The 18,715-nt window shown below is 44.7% G+C and overlaps 1 protein-coding gene across 1 annotated transcript in view; it reads left to right on the top strand.

The window, feature by feature from the left end:
* Window positions 1-18,715, top strand: part of LOC121282508 (MICOS complex subunit MIC27-like) — a 58,768-nt gene that overhangs the window by 18,944 nt on the left and 21,109 nt on the right. Inside the window, exons 2-3 of the mRNA XM_041196214.1 lie at window positions 348-452; window positions 7,312-7,431. Of these exons, the coding sequence (XP_041052148.1) occupies window positions 348-452; window positions 7,312-7,431 (225 nt within the window). The remainder of the gene's footprint in view (window positions 1-347; window positions 453-7,311; window positions 7,432-18,715) is intronic.

Genomic DNA, 18,715 nt, shown 5'->3' on the forward strand with positions numbered 1-18,715 from the left:
TTAGCCTGGGCCTCTGAATTACTAATCCAGTGCTATTACCACTACACCACCACCTCCCATGGTCACTTAATCCTTTAGCATAATCTTCACAAAGTTATTTAACTGAGATGCAGAAAGGAAAAGAGGCATTTTACACTGCTCAAACCAAGCTTATTCTTATAATCAATTGAGGAAAATAACCAGTGCCATGAATTAATGAGGCACTTTCTTCAAGAAAAGATATAGATTGAGTGAGAGAATAAACTGATGTAACCACTTAAGTGGCTAGTATAAGCCCCTAGTCGTAGTTATTGAAAAATGAGTTCATTTAGCAGGAATGCTGTATAATTTAATTTTATTTCTCCCAGGTTGTCAAATTGTCAGCTCTTCCAGCTGGCCTGGGCCTGGTCTCTTTCAAAGTATATGCTTCAAATAAAAGTCACCAGGATAAGGATCTGATCAAGCCTGAACAGGTGAGGTTTTCTACTGCTTTATTAAATTTCCTGCTTAGATTCAATGTTTATAATAATGTGGGAAAATAATTTTTTTTCATTTGAATTTATCAAGTCGCCAGACGTGCCGAACATTTTCTGGTGATGGGTATATGCTGGTACTAAATAACTCCACAATTTTAATCATTTTGTAACCTGCCTGTTTAATTTAAAAAAAAAACCAAGCTACTGATCGTTTAAATTGACACCTTGCAAACTTCGAAAATGTTTCATGTAAATGGAACATTTTTCCATTCCCCAACTTCAGTTACCGTCTGCAACTTGGTGATGCAGTTTCTGTCTGTTCGGTGTCATCAGGATTCAGTTCTAAGAGAATGAGTGAACTTTGCAGTGTTGACAGAACTGGGTTTCCAGTGCCTAGGTGATCTGTCCATTTTCATTCCTTTTTATTGGCTTTGCAGCAGTTTAATAGAACTGAATAGCTTGCTAGACCATTTCAGAGGGCAGTTAAGAGTCAACCACATTGCTGTGGTTCTGGAGTCACATGTAGGCAAGGTAAGGACATACCCACATGCAGGCAGGTCGGTAAAGTTGATAGAGAAGAAGTCCTTTGTGAATGAGTTTGATTTGATACCCAGCTATTGGTAGGGTTGCAAGTCTGAATGGTACACCTACTAAACTTAAAGCAATTTTGAAGACCGAACCTGCATTTATGTAGCAACTTTCGCTTCCTCAGGACATCCCAAAGCAGTTCACAGCTAAAGAGATGCTTTCTGCAATGTAGTATTGTTGTAATGGAGGAAAATATGGCTTCCAATTTGAACACTTCAAATGCATACGCTTTTTAAATTGTATCATGACAGCTTCTGCGTACACCTGAGAGAATTGATTTGAAAGACGGCACTCCCTTATCATCCCTGTGACATAGCACAGAACTCCCTCTACTACACTGAAAGTTCCTTCAGTCATGCTGAAGGCAGATTTTCAACGTGTAGCTGACTCGGAAAGTTGGATTTGAAGAAACGCTTGCTTGAAGATTCAGCTGCAGAGAGACAAGAAGTTCGTACAAAAGTTCTCTTGTTTTTCAATGGGGGCATATTTTGGCAGTTAAGAAATTAGGGTAATGCAGTCATCTATTTTGTGGTGACTTGTGCAACTCTACATGTTACTTCTGAAGAGTTCCTGTTGTATCCGTTGTATATCTAACGAGGGCTTATGTTCACCCTTGCCTATTTAATTTGGGGAAAGGAGAGAGTCTTCCAGGGTCTATTTGGAATCAAGCTGAACAAAAAATTATGTGTTTATCAGTGGAAGGTGGGAACTGATTCAACCCTCTGAAAGGCTCTAATTGCTACCTCAGCTTGGCAAGTCTATTATAGTTGAAGACAATTTTGATGACTAACCAGCCAGCTTTGCCAATCAATGGAACCTGTAAGCGTGGGTTTGTTGGTCGTGCCTGGAATTCTCCTGACTCTGATCCACGTAACTCTGCAAGCTCCTGCCAGAACTGATAGAATGATCCTAGCAGAAGAAGAAAGGTGTTCATCAGTGTTTTGTGCTGGTAGCTGTGGAGCTTTAGCTATTTAAAATCCATCAGTACTCCTACTTGCTGTCCTTAAGCCCTGCTTCTGACTATTTGCGAATAAGCAGTATGCTCTGGTGGCATACGTTCCTGGTTTCCATATTGAGCAAACTGAATCTCTGCCTATGTGGATTCCTCAGTCTTGTGGTTTAGAGACTCTTCAGCATGGTGCTTGGTTTAACTGATGCTGGAATTTTCACATATTGTCAGCTTGGTTCAGCAGGTTCACACCCCAATCCAGTGCAGTACTTAGAGAATGCCACTTTATCAGTAGTATTGTTCTTCGGATGACGCATTGCATTAAAGTAACTTCTACTTGTTCCTGGGGTTCAAGTGAGCATGAAAGACCTGTGACATTCTAAGAAGAGCAGCGATTTCCACCCTCCCCACCAGTGCTCTGACTCACCTTCCTCTCTCAATGAACACACCAAAAACAAAATCATTGCATATTCTCATTCTCGGGATTTTCATATATGTCACAGAACTGCTGAATTTACTTATATAAAAGGGTATGCACCTCAGAGCAGTTCATCCTGCAAGAAACATATTTCAGCCATTTCTGAGGAATGTGGTCAGATGCGATATAAATGCAATAACTTTTTTTCCTTGGTTATTTTCTCCCCTTAACTCAAAATAGAGGGGAGCAGAGATGCATAATATTATATTAAGAGAGCTTAATATAATACGAGAATATTTTGAAGACTGGAGTTTGTCTTGTACACCCACTTTCACCCCTGTATAAGGAAGGAAATGAATGGTCACATAGGCTATTTAATTTGCTTTACCCTGACAAATGGGTGTTCTTCCTTCTGCATGGTGTAACAATAGTGAAAAAAAATCACTTTCTTACCAATTGAAGTCAGTGGCATGAATAGGCAATAGTATACTTTTGCTCTACATCTTTTGCAGCAGCACTGTGTATTAGCTACCATACTGTGCACATGCCTTCACTTTGACTTGTACTATAACCCTCTCTGACGTATTGATTGCGATATTTGGACACTCTCCACTAGGTATAGCTAGAGGATGAAAGCTTAGCATCTGTCTCATAAACCTTTGTTTGCACTAGGACACCAATCATTGATGTCAGTGGGGTGTTGTAGAAAATAATTTTAATTGTATCATTTTTGGTGGTGTTTATTTTTTAAATATGACTGGAGTTCAAAATTTGTTTTCTGAAACTTATCCGAATGATCCACCAGATGTAATAAGAGAAATATCTGCAGGTTTTCTTGATTCAGCATTGCTGAAACTATTGCAGCAGTGGTAGGGGGAATATGATCTATTTATATTTTGAATAATCCCCCAGGCCAAAGCGTATTAAAGAAGGTAACACTGGAGAGCTGAGATGGAGAAAGGACTTCAATACAATATTCTGCGGTTTTCCTTTTCTCACTGCATATTGGCACACACCACAGATCTCAATGAGTGCACTTGTACACAGATATGTTGTAATTCAACACTAATTTTATGGGGAATGTATCACTATGCATAAAGTACCTTTTTATATGAAGAATAATGCCAAGTACTCCACTTGAAGGTGACTAAGCTACCTTTCTGAAATCTGAGATAAAAACAAAAAAACTGCGGATGCTGGAAATCCAAAACAAAAACAAAAACAGAATTACCTGGAAAAACTCAGCAGGTCTGGCAGCATCGGCAGAGAAGAAAAGAGTTGTCGTTTCGAGTCCTCATGACCCTTCGACAGAACTTGAGTTCGAGTCCAAGAAAGAGTTGAAATATAAGCTGGTTTAAGGTGAGTGTGTGGGGGCGGAGAGAGAGAGAGAGGTGGAGGGGGGGGATGCGGTTGTAGGGACAAACAAGCAGTGATAGAAGCAGGTCATCAAAAGATGTCAACAACAATGGTACAGAAGAACAGATAGGTGTTAAAGTTAAAGTTGGTGATATTATCTAAACAAATGTGCTAATTAAGAATGGATGGTAGGGCACTCAAGGTATAGCACTAGTGGGGGTGTTTTTTGTTTTTTTTAAAAAAATAATGGAAATAGGTGGGAAAAGGAAAATCTTTATAATTTATTGGAAAAAAAAAGGAAGGGGGAAACAGAAAGGGGGTGGGGATGGGGGAGGGAGCTCACGACCTAAAGTTGTTGAATTCAATATTCAGTCCGGAAGGCTGTAAAGTGCCTAGTCGGAAGATGAGGTGTTGTTCCTCCAGTTTGCGTTGGGCTTCACTGGAACAATGCAGCAAGCCAAGGACAGACATGTGGGCAAGAGAGCAGGGTGGAGTGTTAAAATGGCAAGCGACAGGGAGGTTTGGGTCATTCTTGCGGACAGACTGCAGGTGTTCTGCAAAGCGGTCGCCCAGTTTACGTTTGGTCTCTCCAATGTAGAGGAGACCACATTGGGAGCAACGAATGCAGTAGACTAAGTTGGGGGAAATGCAAGTGAAATGCTGCTTCACTTGAAAGGAGTGTTTGGGTCCTTGGACGGTGAGGAGAGAGGAAGTGAAGGGGCAGGTGTTGCATCTTTTGCGTGGGCATGGGGTGGTGCCATAGGAGGGGGTTGAGGAGTAGGGGGTGATGGAGGAGTGGACCAGGGTGTCCCGGTCACATCAACAATTTCCAGTTCCCTGGCCCCAACCGCTTCCTCTTCACCATGGACGTCCAATCCCTCTACACCTCCATCCCCCACCAGGATGGTCTGAGGGCCCTTAGCTTCTTCCTCGAACAGAGGCCCGAACAATCCCCATCCGCCACTACTCTCCTCCGTCTGGCTGAACTTGTTCTCACGCTGAACAATTTCTCCTTCAACTCCTCTCACTTCCTCCAAATAAAAGGTGTGGCTATGGGTACCCGCATGGGCCCCAGCTATGCCTGTCTCTTTATGGGGTATGTGGAACATTCCTTGTTGCAGTCCTACTCCGGCCCCCTTCCACAACTCTTTCTCCGGTACATCGATGATTACTTCGGTGCCGCTTCATGCTCTCGTCGGGACTTAGAAAAATTTATTAATTTTGCTTCCAATCTCCACCCCTCCATCATTTTCACGTGGTCCATCTCTGACACTTCCCTTCCCTTCCTTGACCTCTCTGTCTCAATCTCTGGTGATAGACTGTCCACCAATATCCATTACAAACCCACCGACTTCCACAGCTATCTCGACTACAGCTCCTCACACCCCGCTTCCTGTAAGGACTCCATCCCATTCTCTCAGTTCCTTCGCCTCCGCTGCATCTGTTCCGCTGATGCTACCTTCAAAAACAGTTCCTCTGACATGTCCTCCTTCTTCCTTAACTGAGGTTTTCCACCCACGGTCGTTGACAGGGCCCTCAACCATGTCCGGCCCATCTCCCGCGAATCCGCCCTCACGCCTTCTCCTCCCTCCCAGAAACATGATAGGGTCCCCCTTGTCCTCACTTATCACTCTGCATTCAAAGGACCATCCTCCGCCATTTCCGCCAACTCCAGCAAATTGCCACCACCAAACACATCTTCCCTTCACCCCCCCTATCGGCATTCCGTAAGGATCGCTCCCTCCGGGACACCCTGGTCCACTCCTCCATCACCCCCTACTCCTCAACCCCCTCCTATGGCACCACCCCATGCCCACGCAAAAGATGCAACACCTGCCCCTTCACTTCCTCTCTCCTCACCGTCCAAGGGCCCAAACACTCCTTTCAAGTGAAGCAGCATTTCACTTGCATTTCCCCCAACTTAGTCTACTGCATTCGTTGCTCCCAATGTGGTCTCCTCTACATTGGAGAGACCAAACGTAAACTGGGTGACCGCTTTGCAGAACACCTGCGGTCTGTCTGCAAGAATGACCCAAACCTCCCTGTCGCTTGCCATTTTAACACTCCACCGTGCTCTCTTGCCCACATGTCTGTCCTTGGCTTGCTGCATTGTTCCAGTGAAGCCCAACGCAAACTGGAGGAACAACTCATCTTCCGACTAGGGACTTTACAGCCTTCCGGACTGAATATTGAATTCAACAACTTTAGGTCGTGAGCTCCCTCCCCCATCCTCACCCCCTTTCTGTTTCCCCCTTCCTTTTTTTTCCAATAAATTATAAAGATTTTCCTTTTCCCACCTATTTCCATTATTTTTAAAATAAAACAAAAAACACCCCCACTAGAGCTATACCTTGAGTGCCCTACCATCCATTCTTAATTAGCACATTCGTTTAGATAATATCACCAACTTTAACTTTAACACCTATCTGTTCTTCTGTACCATTGTTGTTGACATCTTTTGATGACCTGCTTCTATCACTGCTTGTTTGTTCCTACAACCACAACCCCCCCCTCCACCTCTCTCTCTCTCTCCGCCCCCCACACACTCACCTTAAACCAGCTTATATTTCAACTCTTTCTTGGACTCGAACTCAAGTTCTGTCGAAGGGTCATGAGGACTCGAAACGACAACTCTTTTCTTCTCTGCCGATGCTGCCAGACCTGCTGAGTTTTTCCAGGTAATTCTGTTTTTGTTTTAGTTTCTGAAATCTGAATGTTCTTGGCCAAACTAATTACCATTTTCTGTCAAAAGGGTAGATATGTAGAGGGAGATTAAACAATAGCTATCCTTGTATCTTACTTTGATTCATTTATGGGATGTGGGTGTCACTGGCTAGGCCAGCATTTATTGGCCATGCATAATTGTCCTTGAGAAGGTGGTGGTGAGCTGCCGCCTTGAACCGTGCAGTCCATGTGGTGTAGGTACACCCACAGTGCTGTCAGTGGGGGGGAGTTCCAGTATTTTGACCCAACGACAGTGAAGGAACGGCAATATATTTCCAAGTTGGTTTGGTGAGTGGCTTGGAGGGAACTTGCAGCTGGTGGTGTACTCATGTGTCTGCTGCCCTTGTCCTTCTAGATGGTAGTGGTTGTGGGTTTGGAAGGTGCTGTCTAACGAGGCTTGGTGAATTCCTGCAGTACATCTTGTAGAATGTACACATTGATGCCACTGTGCGTCAGTGGTGGAGGGAGTGAATGTTTGTGGATGGGGTGTCAATGAAGCGGGCTGCTTTGTTCTGGATAGTGTCAAGGCTCTTGAGTATTGTTGGAGCTGGATTCACCCAGGCAGTTGAGAGTATTCCATCACATTCCTGACTTGTGCTTTGTTGATGGTGGACAGGCTTTAGGGAGTCAGAAGCTGAGTTACTCGCCACAGGATTCCTAGCCTATGACTTGTAACCACAGTATTTATATGGCTAGTCCAGTTCTATTTTTAAATAGGATTTTTGATGCAAAATTATCTCTACAAAAGGTGATACTCATTATTAAACATAATGTTTAAGTAAAATGTCACTCTCATATTGAATGTAATTTGTTGTTTTAAGCTTTCAGTTTACAATGAACCTTCTACAAACTCCAAGTACATAACTGAACAGCCTGGTTGGCTCCTTCAACGGATTTCTATTGTGAGACAAAAGGTTCAACCGTTTGCTACTCAATGCAAGGTATTGTATAATCACCCTTTTGTGTTTACTTGCGCTATGTCCTATGGAATTATTTGAGACAAGATATTTTTGTAAGTATTTGTTACAGCAAGATTCAAAATGACGACGCATTTCTTTTGAAATACCAAAAGTCAGGAAAGAGCCTCAAAAGTTGTTCTGTCTTCTGTTTTCTGATTTAATATCAGTGATTATTTTGTTGGAAAAACTGTAGAAATTGTTTCAACAAAATAAATTTTAAAACCTATGGTGCACACAGTTTGTTATTGACAACTTGAAATTTCACAGTTCACAGAATGCTACTACAATAGCACCGGTGCTCTGCTGAGCCAGGAAATGACCTTGGGAATGGGTAGCTGGTAAAAAACACCATTTGTTTGTTTAAGGAATATGCTGCTCCCATGAGAAGGATTAACTTACCATTAAAAAAGAATATTTAACTGTTAGGTCGCTGCAGCAGAAATAAACCTATTTAAATGGGCATATTCTGGCCACAATCTATTTGTGTAGTTACATGGCTTTACAAGGATACAATATGGTTATGAAACATTCTTGTATTTTCTGAAATAGAAGTGTCTAGGCACTGTTATGTTACGAATGAATACGGTTTTAGATTCTTACGAACACTGCATTGGTGGCACTCTATCTATTACTCAGTATCTGATCTTAAAGGGCGGGATGATCTGATAAAAGTGTGTTGCTTTCACCTAATTTTGGCTTGGTGCTTATGCATTTACTTCCAATCACAAACAATCAGATTTTTAAAAAATGACTGGAGTTTGGGCTCCTGCTTTAAGCTTATTTCATACAGTATTATCAATTTTATTGATTAATAGCTGGAGAGAGGAATAATTCGAACATGAACAATCACTGTGTGAATTGATTCAGTTTGTATATGACTTCATAATTGTAAGTGGTTGGAAAATGCAATACTGCAAAGTGTGGTAATTATTTTCTGGGATTATGAACTATAAAAAACTGAAAAGGAACCAATAAGTTGGAAATACATGGAATATAATGCGAATTTTCCAGAAATAATTTACATAAATATGACCTACAATGGCAAGAAATGAAAAAGTCCTATTTAAAGGCTAGCTAGTTGAGTAGGATCTTTTATCTAATCAAGCAATTAGATAATTCACTTTCTAGTCCATATAAACTACTGTTAGATTAATTAAATATTCATTAGCTTCAATATATGAAGCAAATATGAACTTCCTGACTACGACAAGTCCTCGCTTAAAGTTGTGTTTGCATTCCTGAAAATCTCAACTTTAAGTGAAACAACTTTGTGAATCATGGGTTCCCTTAGGAATCGATGCTAAAGCTACAGTTGGGTTCCTTCAGACAATTCTTGCCCGCAAAAACCAATGTACAAATTGAAATACTGCATTCCTTGTTGGAATACATTGCAAAATAAAATAAATCACTGAATATAACAGAAATACTATATACATTGAAATTACATAACAATAAATCACCCAAGCACCCCGGAGTAGCACAGCTTCTATCCCACCAACAGCAGTCCCGAAACTCAGCTCGAATTTTTTCTTGCTTCCCTTTTTGACTCTATCTTTCTCTTTCCACTCTCAAGCTGTCCATGTCTCACTCACCTTTCCCACTCTGTCTGTCTGCCTGTGTCTCTCGCCTTTCCCACTCTCCTCCTTTTCCTACTCTCTCTCTTTCCCATTTTCTCCCTCCTTTCCCACTCTCACTCCATCTCCTTACCCACTCACTCTCCCCCTTCCCATTCTCTCTCTCTCTCCTTTCCCACTCTCTCTCTCTCTCTCCTTTCCCACTCTCACTCGTGCTCTCTCTGTTTCCTTTCGCACTCTCTCCTTTCCCAATCTCTCTCACATGCTCTCTCTTTCTCTCTCCTTTCCCACTCGCTCTCGCACTCTCTCTCTTTCTCCTTTCACACTCTCTCCTTTCCTGCGCGTTTCCTCTCTCCTTTCCCACGCTGTCTCTCTCTCTCTCTTTCCTTTCCCATGCGCGCTCTCTAATTCCTTTCCGGCGCGCGCTCTCTCTTTCCTTTCCCATGCGCGTCCTCTCTTCCCTTGCCTGGTTGCATGCACGCGTTGCCCGCCCGCCCATGCATTGCCCGCCGGCCATCACCACGCCTGCTCGCCCGCCTTCACCACGCTCGCCCACCCTCGATGCGACCGCCCTCGATGCGCCCGCTCACCCGCCCTCGACTCGCCCGCCCTCGACTCGCCCGCCCTCGACGCGCCCGCCCTCGATGCACCCACTTGCCCGCCCTCGACGCGCCCGCTTGCCCGCCCTCGACGCGCCCGCTCGCCCGCCCTTGCCTACTTTGCCCGCTCGCCTCGCCTACTTTGCCCGTTCGCCCGCCCTCGACGCGCCCGCCCTCGACGCGCCCGCCCTCGACGCGCCCGCTCGCCTGCCCTCGACACGCTCGCTCGCCCGCCCTCGACTCGCCCGCCCTCGACTCGCCCGCCCTTGACGCGCCCGCTCGACGCGCCCGCTCGATGCGCCCGCTCGCCCGCCCTCGACGCGCCCGCTCGCCCGCCCTCGACGCGCCCGCTCGCCCGCTCGCCCGCCCTCGACGCGCCCGCTCGCCTCGCCTACTTTGCCCGTTTGCCTCGCCTACTTTGCCCGTTCGCCTCGCCTACTTTGCCCGTTCGCCTCTCCTGCGCGCCCCCTCGCCACACCCGCTTGCCATCTCTATCTCTCTCCTTTCCCATTCGCGCTCTCGCTCTCTCGCTCCTTTCCCACTCGCGCTCTCGCTCTCTCTCTCCCCTTTCCCACTCGCGCTCTCACTCTCTCTCTCCCCTTTCCCACTCGCGCTCTCGCTCTCTCTCTCCTTTCCCACTCGCGCACTCGCTCTCTCTCCCTCTCCCCCATTTCCCGCTCTCTCTCTCTCTCTGCCCCCCCCCTTTTCTGCTCTCGCTCTCTCTCTCCCTCTCCCATTTCCCGCTCACGCTCTCTCACTCTCTCTCTCTCTCCTTTCCCGCTCGCGCCCTCACTCTCCTTTCCAGATCGCACTCTCGCTCTCTCTCTCTCTCTCCTTTCCTGCTCGTGCTCTCGCTCTCTCTCTCCTTTCTCACTCGTGCTCTCGCTCTCTTCTTTCCCACTCGCACTCTCGCTCTCTCTCTCCCCCCCTTTCCCGCTCGTGCTCTCGCTCTCTCTCTCCCCCCTTTCCCGCTCGCGCTCTCGCTCTCTCTCTCTCTCCCCTTTTCCACTCTCGCTGTCTCTCTCTTTCTCCCATTTCCCGCTCACGCTCTCTCTCTCACTCTCTCTCTCCTTTCCCGCTTGCGCTCTCGCTCTCTCTCTCTCTCTCCATTCCCTCTCGCGCTCTCTCTCTCCTTTCCTGCTTGTGCTCTCGCTCTCTCCTTTCCCACTCGCACTCTCACTCTCTCTCTCCCCTTTCCTGCTCTCGCTCTCTCTCACTCTCTCTCCCCTTTCCCACTCATGCTTTCGCTCTCTCTCTCTCCACTTTCCTGCTCGCGCTCTAGCTTTCTCTCTCTCTTCCGCCCTTTCCCGCTCACGCTCTCACTCTCTCTCTCTCACTCTCTCTCTCCTTTCCCGCTTGCGCTCTCGCTCTCTCTCTCTCCATTCCCTCTCAGGCTCTCTCTCTCCTTTCCCGCTCATGCTCTCGCTCTCTCTCCCCTTTCCCGTTCGCGCTCTCGCTCTCCTTTCCCTCTTGCTCTCTCTCTCTCTCTCCTTTCCCGCTCTCTCTCCTTTCCCGCTCTCTCTCCTTTCCCGCTCTCTCTCCTTTCCCGCTCTCTCTCCTTTCCCGCTCTCTCTCCTTTCCCGCTCTCTCTCCTTTCCCGCTCTCTCTCCTTTCCCGCTCTCTCTCTCCTTTCCCGCTCTCTCTCTCTCCTTTCCCGCTCTCTCTCTCTCCTTTCCCGCTCTCTCTCTCCTTTCCCGCTCTCTCTCTCTCCTTTCCCCCACTCTCTCTCTCCTTTCCTGCTCTCTCTCTCTCTCCTTTCCCTCTCCTCTCTCTCTCCTTTCCCTCTCCTCTCTCTCTCCTTTCCCACTCTCTCTCTCTCTCTCTCTCCTTTCCCGCTCTCTCTCTCTCTCCTTTCCCGCTCTCTCTCTCTCTCCTTTCCCGCTCTCTCTCTCCTTTCCTGCTCTCTCTCGCTCTCCTTTCCCGCTCTCTCGCTCTCCTTTCCTGCTCTCTCGCTCTCCTTTCCTGCTCTCTCTCTCTCCTTTCCCCCCTCTCTCTCTCTCCTTTTCCCCTCTCTCTCCTTTCCCTCTCTCTCTCTCCTTTCCCGCTCTCTCTCTCTCCTTTCCCGCTCTCTCTCTCTCCTTTCCCGCTCGCTCTCTCTCTCTCCTTTCCTGCTCTCTCTCTCGCTCTCCTTTCCCGCTCTCTCGCTCTCCTTTCCTGCTCTCTCTCTCTCCTTTCCCCCCCTCTCTCTCTCTCCTTTTCCCCTCTCTCTCCTTTCCCTCTCTCTCTGTCTCTCCTTTCCCTCTCTCTGTCTCTCCTTTCCCTCTCTCTCTCTCTCTCTCCTTTCCCTCTCTCGCTCTCTCTCTCTCCTTTCCCTCTCTCTCTCTCTCCTTTCCCTCTCTCTCTCTCTTTCTCTCCTTTCCCGCTCTCTCTCTCTTTCTCTCCTTTCCCGCTCTCTCTCTCTTTCTCTCCTTTCCCGCTCTCTCTCTCTCCTTTCCCGCTCTCTCTCTCTCCTTTCCCGCTCTCTCTCTCCTTTCCCGCTCTCTCTCTCTCTCTCCTTTCCCTCTCTCTCTCTCTCTCTCCTTTCCCTCTCTCTCTCTCTCTCCTTTCCCTCTCTCTCTCTGTCTCTCCTTTCCCTCTCTCTCTCTCTCTCTCCTTTCCCGCTCTCTCTCTCTCTCCTTTCCCTCTCTCTCTCTCTCTCCTTTCCCGCTCTCTCTCTCTCTCTCCTTTCCTTCTCCTTCTCTCTCTCTCCTTTCCCTCTCCTCTCTCTCTCCTTTCCCTTTCCTCTCTCTCTCCTTTCCCGCTCTCTCTCTCTCTCCTTTCCCGCTCTCTCTCTCTCTCTCCTTTCCCGCTCTCTCTCTCTCTCCTTTCCCGCTCTCTCTCTCTCCTTTCCTGCTCTCTCTCTCACTCTCCTTTCCCGCTCTCTCGCTCTCCTTTTCTGCTCTCTCTCTCTCCTTTCCCCCTCTCTCTCTCTCTCCTTTCCCCCTCTCTCTCTCTCTCCTTTTCCCCTCTCTCTCCTTTCCCTCTCTCTCTCTCTCTCTCTCTCCTTTCCCGCTCTCTCTCTCTCCTTTCCCGCTCTCTCTCTCTCTCTCCTTTCCCGCTCTCTCTCTCTCTCTCTCTCTCCTTTCCCGCTCTCTCTCTCTCTCTCTCTCCTTTCCCGCTCTCTCTCTCCTTTCCCACTCTCTCTCTCTCTCCTTTCCCACTCTCTCTCTCTCTCCTTTCCCGCTCTCTCTCTCTCTCCTTTCCCGCTCTCTCTCTCTCCTTTCCCACTCTCTCTCTCTCTCCTTTCCCGCTCTCTCTCTCTCTCTCTCTCTCCTTTCCCTCTCGCTCTCTCTCTCACTCTACTTTCCCGCTTTCTCTCTCTTGTGGTGTGGGCGGGGAGGGGTGCTCCCTCCCAACCCCAGCCCCAGGGATACTCTCAGTTCATCACCTGATCAGCGGCCAGCAGCTTCTTGTCCCTGCCCTGCGCTCCTGCTCCAGGATCACAGGCCTTGCTGTCTCCCTGCAGACTGGGCTTCTAGTGACAGTGGCTGCAGCATCAGAATATGGCAGTGGATGGCCCAGACTTCAGTGCGGGTGGCAGGGCCAGATTGCAAATAACAAAGTAAATCAAAAAGGTCCTCAAAAGTAAACGACGTTGAAGCAAAATGACTTTAAGCAGGGCAACTTATAATGGGAACTTACTGTACTCTTGAAGACTGGAATGGAACTTATGGAGGCATAAGAGAGTAATATAGACCAGACCAATAGATATACTGTTCCCACTCCTGGCGTGTTATTCAAAGCCACATTTAGCACTCATCCTTGAGAGAAATCTGAAATATGAGATTCAAACTATTTCAGAACAAGAAATGTGTAAAGCCTCATGTGGAACAGTGCTATGCTACAGACAGTATCTGTTGCCAGTACATGCACAAAGATAAACTAAATACTAAAGGGTAACAGATGTGATGGTGATGATTTTGAGCATCAAAGCCTTGAGTTTCCTGGGTGTGTGCATTTTGGAAGTTGGACCCAAAAATATGTCCATTCCTGCACCTATTCTCCCAATCCCAATATGGAGCAATATCCTGCCAATCTAAATATAATTTAAAATTGGGTGTCCATAGAGAATGCTAGAAAAAGTGTCTTATTCACGCCATTTGAACAGTTCGAATGCTATGATACAAATGTTTAAAATCTAAGAACTCAGAAGTAGGTGAGTCAGGTAGAATTTTCCTACCTGAAAAATAAGTTTAGATAAATTGCTAAAGGAGACCATTAAAGTGGACAATATAAATTAATTCATAAGGTAGTTTAGGGACATGATGTGAAGATGAATAGATTGGGTTGGTGTCTGAATAAGGATAACGCACGTTGACCTAATAGTGTTTTCCTGTTCCTAAAACTTATTGAATTCGTTCCTTACTGTAAAAATAGTTTGTATCAGTAAACCATCCTTTCTTATTGTTCCTTGTGTCATGAGATTTTTCAGTATTTAATTCTGGCTTTTTAAAAGATGCATGCCATTTGAGCTGATGATTGGTCCATCTTCAAATACAACCGAATATTAATTCAAAATTGTATAATTAAATTATATTTTTTTTAGCATTAAGCTCTCGCTTCATGTTGCTGGATTTGAATTGCTAGATACTTCAGTTTTCTTGTTTAGCATAACATGAATTTGAATTGGCAACACTCATCTGTACTTATAAATGGTCCAACGTGGCATTCATTTTCTTTTAAGGCAGTGTTGCTACTGAGCATCATTTCTTTGGAAGGGGTCTATTATTCCCATTGTGGAGTATTGGCCACTTATTAAAATTGAAGCTTTTCTTCTCCTTTTACATTGTTTCACTATCTTGCCTGCATGGCCTTTCTTGTTTCTTTGGGTTTAAGCTCCTTGTTTACATGAACTGCTGGAACTGTTGCTGTAGAAAATGGTAGCAATTGTTTAATATTCCTCAGAGGCCTAACTGTTACTGCCACAAGATAAATTAAGCCTCCGTGTCAACCTAAGGTATGTTTCACTATCTCTCCACAAATTGCTTCAACCATGTCCAGCCCCTGCGTCATTGTTGTCATAAAACATTTTATGACTGCCAGCCACCATAAAGTTGGATTCATTTGGAAGCAGTTAACACTCTAATAACTATAGATTAACATCAGTGAATGTTAATTAAGAAACATTCTTCCATTTTAATTTTTCTTCTTTTTATCGCTTTCCCGTGCAGCCATTTTCTTCCTTGATTTATTTTCATACTCTATCTCACTTTTTATATTTAAAATTTCAGGCAGCTCCTATATCTGTCTTTTTTTTACTTCTCCCCGTTTCTATTAAACAGTTAATGGTTTTCTCCCTTTTTATCTATCAAGCAATGCCAGTATCTGCTGACTTGGTATGATTGATGTCTTCCTGGCCACCATGTTCCCAAGAAATGAACAAAAGCTGCACAATTTACATATTGATATGGATAACAATGTCAAATGGGTTAGCAACTTTTGCCTTTTTTTCTTTCATCAATAAAGCCCCAGCAAGCTATTACCGGACTATTTTCTCCCCTTTTCAACTCACCAGCTCATCCAGTAACTGCTAGTATCTATTTTTGATGAATGCAAAACGTAAATTTTGGAGCCACAGAGAAACAGATTATTTAAAATTGGGTGCGGACCACAGATAGACCAGTGAAATATATGAAGAGCAATGTATACTTGCGTATACATGAACAGGAAACAGAATAATTGCATCTGCACTAATGTCTTCACCTCAGAACATTCAAACAGCAGATTATTGAACTTTTTACTACGGAAACACTTTGATGCTGTACATGGTACATGAGCTAGGGGAAAGCTGTATTCTAGTGTGTAGGTAAGCCCGAATAGGAAAATGAAGGAAAGGGCTGGAAGAGGTTGACAGCAGAAGAATGGACCATGGGTCTGTGCAGCATGGTACTATCTGGGGTGCCAATAAACATAGTAAAAGCCTGTCGTTAGTTTTAGGAAACTGTTAAAATAACAAGAACAACTTGCATTTATATAGCTCCTTCACTTAGCAAATTGTCCCAAGATCCTTCGTGGGCAATGTTTATCAACCTTTTCACTCCAATCCACAGAGAGAGAGATATCAGGACAGGTGACCAAAAGCTTGGTCAAAGAAGCCATTTTTTGGGAGCAACTTAAAGGAGGAGTGAAAAGTTGAGAGGTTTAGGAAGGGAAATCCAAAGTTTAGAACCTTGGCAGCTGAAAGTATGGCCATCAATAGTGGAGCATTTAAAATCGGGGAAATGTAAGATGCCACAATAGTCGGAGTGTAGAGATCTGAGGTTGGGCTGGAGGAGGTTATGGGCAGAGGGAGAGCTGAGCCATAGAGGAATTTGATAAAAAAGGATGAAAATTTCAAAATTATACCAGGAGCCAGTGCAGGTTGTGAGTACAGGGGTGATGGGTGAATGAAATTTTGTATGAGTTAGGAGACACGCAGCAAGTGTTTTAGATGAGTACAACTTTTTAGGATTGGGAGGCTACCCAGGAGAGCTTTGCAAATGTCAAGTCTAGAGGTAACAAAGGCGCACAGATGTGGATTTCAGTTGCAGATGAGTTGAGGGCCAGAGTTGTGCAGTGTTATGGTGGTGTAATTATATAGTCTTGGTCTTGGGTAGGTATCAGGCCAGAAGCTGAAATGTAGTGCCAAAGTTACTAGTGGTTTGGTTCAGCTTCACACAGTTGCCAGGAAGATGAATGGAATCAGTAGCTAGGGAGCTGAGTTTGTGGCAAACTGAAATGAATAGCTTTGGTCTTCCCAGTGTTTAGTTGGAGAAAATTTCTGTTCATCCAGCAGTCTGACAACTTGGAGACAGTGAGGGATCAAAGGAAATGATGATGAGGTAAAGCTAAGTGTCCTTAACTTGCATGTGAAACCAGACCACATGTTTTCGGATGATATCTCCAAGGGGTGGTGTGTCAATGAGAAATAGAAGGGGACCAAAGATAGAATCTTGAATGACTCTAGGATAATAACGGAACGGAAAGAGAAGCCATTGCAGGCAATTCTCCGGTTGCAAGTGGATAGATAAGAATGGAACTGGGAGAGGACAGTCATATCCGGCTGGACAATGGAGAAGAGGATGGTGTGGTCAACCATGTTGTAGACTGCAGACAGGTCAAGAAGGTTGAGGAGGGAAAATTTCCCACAGCCACATAGAATGTCATTTGCGACTTTGATCAGGACAATTTCAGCACTATGGCAGGAGTGGATAAAATTGCAGAAAAGATGGGCATGGATTTGGGAGATGACATGCTTGAGGATATTCGAAGAAGCTGGAATAGTAAGTTGCATCCCTGGTATCACAGTGAAGGGAAAATGACACAGGGACATGTTTTTGGAAGTGTTGCCAGTGACCGTGAGAACTAACAATGTTGCTGTAATTGAAAAAGAGGCCTTGTCTCACTTAAGGAATAGTTCCTATCATTCTATAATGGTACAGAATATATTACCCTATATTGGTAACAATTGTTTCTGACAGCTTAGATTTTTATAATCATGTTTCAAACGTCCCCAAAACCTGCGCCAACGTAATAAAGGCAGCAGACGACATTCAGGCTTGGGTGGGGGAGACAGCAGATAGCAAAGATTTTAAAGGCAAAGGCAGAAGATTGGAACAGGTCAAATGCTTGAAGGAAGCCAGAGAGAGAAAGTCGGGGGGAAAGATCAAGGGGTCGATGTAATGAATGCTACAACACTACCATAATTGATTAGGTTGGGTGATGAGAAGTGTAACACAGCACAGGAGTTTTGGGACCCACCTGTGAACTAAGTTTCAAAGTCAAAAATGACTTGTCCTGGGGATGTTGGTTAAGGAAAGAAATCCCTGCTGTATTTTTAAATTGTTTCGTGGATTCCTTGAAGTGCGGGTTGGTGGGTCTTGTTTTTGTGTCTGATCTAAGGTATTCTGGAGTGGAGTTTGAGCCTAGAGCCTTCTGACTCTGAGGTGACATTGATACCAATTGGGCTAACACTTTCTTACTGAGTTTTGGCTCTCAAGTACAGTGATCAAACTTTTCCCGGAATATTGTTTTGCATACAGGTACAGGTATTCCACCAGAAATTTGATAACCAGATCTGATTTTCCAATCTGCTAATGACAGTTTTAATAAATCTATTTCTGTGAAGAATGTAAAAATGTCTGAATCAGCATGGTCTGTTATGAAAATAAAGGGAACCAAATATTTCTCTGCACTGTACTGTTCACTTGTGAGTGGTTGTGTGCAGTCTTTCAATCAAGATGTTGGAACCGTGGTATGTATCTTGAAATGATGCTATTGTTCTGAAAGAATTTAAAATCGAAGGCTTTGTAACTATTTATGACAACTGTAATATGCAATGAATGACTTGCTACAAGATTTGAACCCAGTCTCTAAAAATAACTCAATTTTAATATTTTAACATTTAGACCATAGCTGTAACATTTTGAGGACATAGTAACTTACTGTGTGAGGATCACAATGCAGTGAGTCATGTCGTGTTTCCTTTATTTACATATTTTTAGTCTGTGCTTGCTTTGTATTATTTTTTCATTTTTAAAGATATTGGTTTGCAAAGCATTGTGGTAAATGGATTTGCCTAAGCAGAGACTGATGTGATTATGTTTCTGTGCTAAGAATTCATAAACAAACAAATTATTCCACTTGTGTTTCTATGAGCAGTAAGAGCCTTGTAATGTGAATTAAGAATTGATACTGCTTGTAGAATTTTCAGTCCTCAGAATCTCACAAATGATACGTTTGGGTGTATTACAATGGCAGGTCTCTGAATTTAAAAAATCTATGGTAAAACAAAACCTGAGTTTCCATTTTCAGTGTAGTTTTGATGGGATGGGATTATTAAGCTATCAGGTCAGTAGCATACTGGAGATACAGACTGGGGAGTCGTGCTAAACATGGGCAGAAAAATAGCTGCCTGAAAATTTTGTGTGCTTCTCTAAGCCTGTGCATGGTCACATCTGAGAATGATTGCATAGACCCTATCTCTTTTTAAAAAAAACACTTCAGAGATTCCCTCTGCTGAACTTTGAGGACAGGCTAGGCATCGAGGTCGAACAGTCCTCACATGCAACTTTCAAACCATGCAAATGGTGGGAAATACAACAGAGGGCATGTTTATCTCATTGAAGTATGTTG

Source organism: Carcharodon carcharias, chromosome 9, assembly GCF_017639515.1.
Source record: "Carcharodon carcharias isolate sCarCar2 chromosome 9, sCarCar2.pri, whole genome shotgun sequence".
Classification (NCBI taxonomy): Eukaryota; Metazoa; Chordata; class Chondrichthyes; order Lamniformes; family Lamnidae; genus Carcharodon; species Carcharodon carcharias.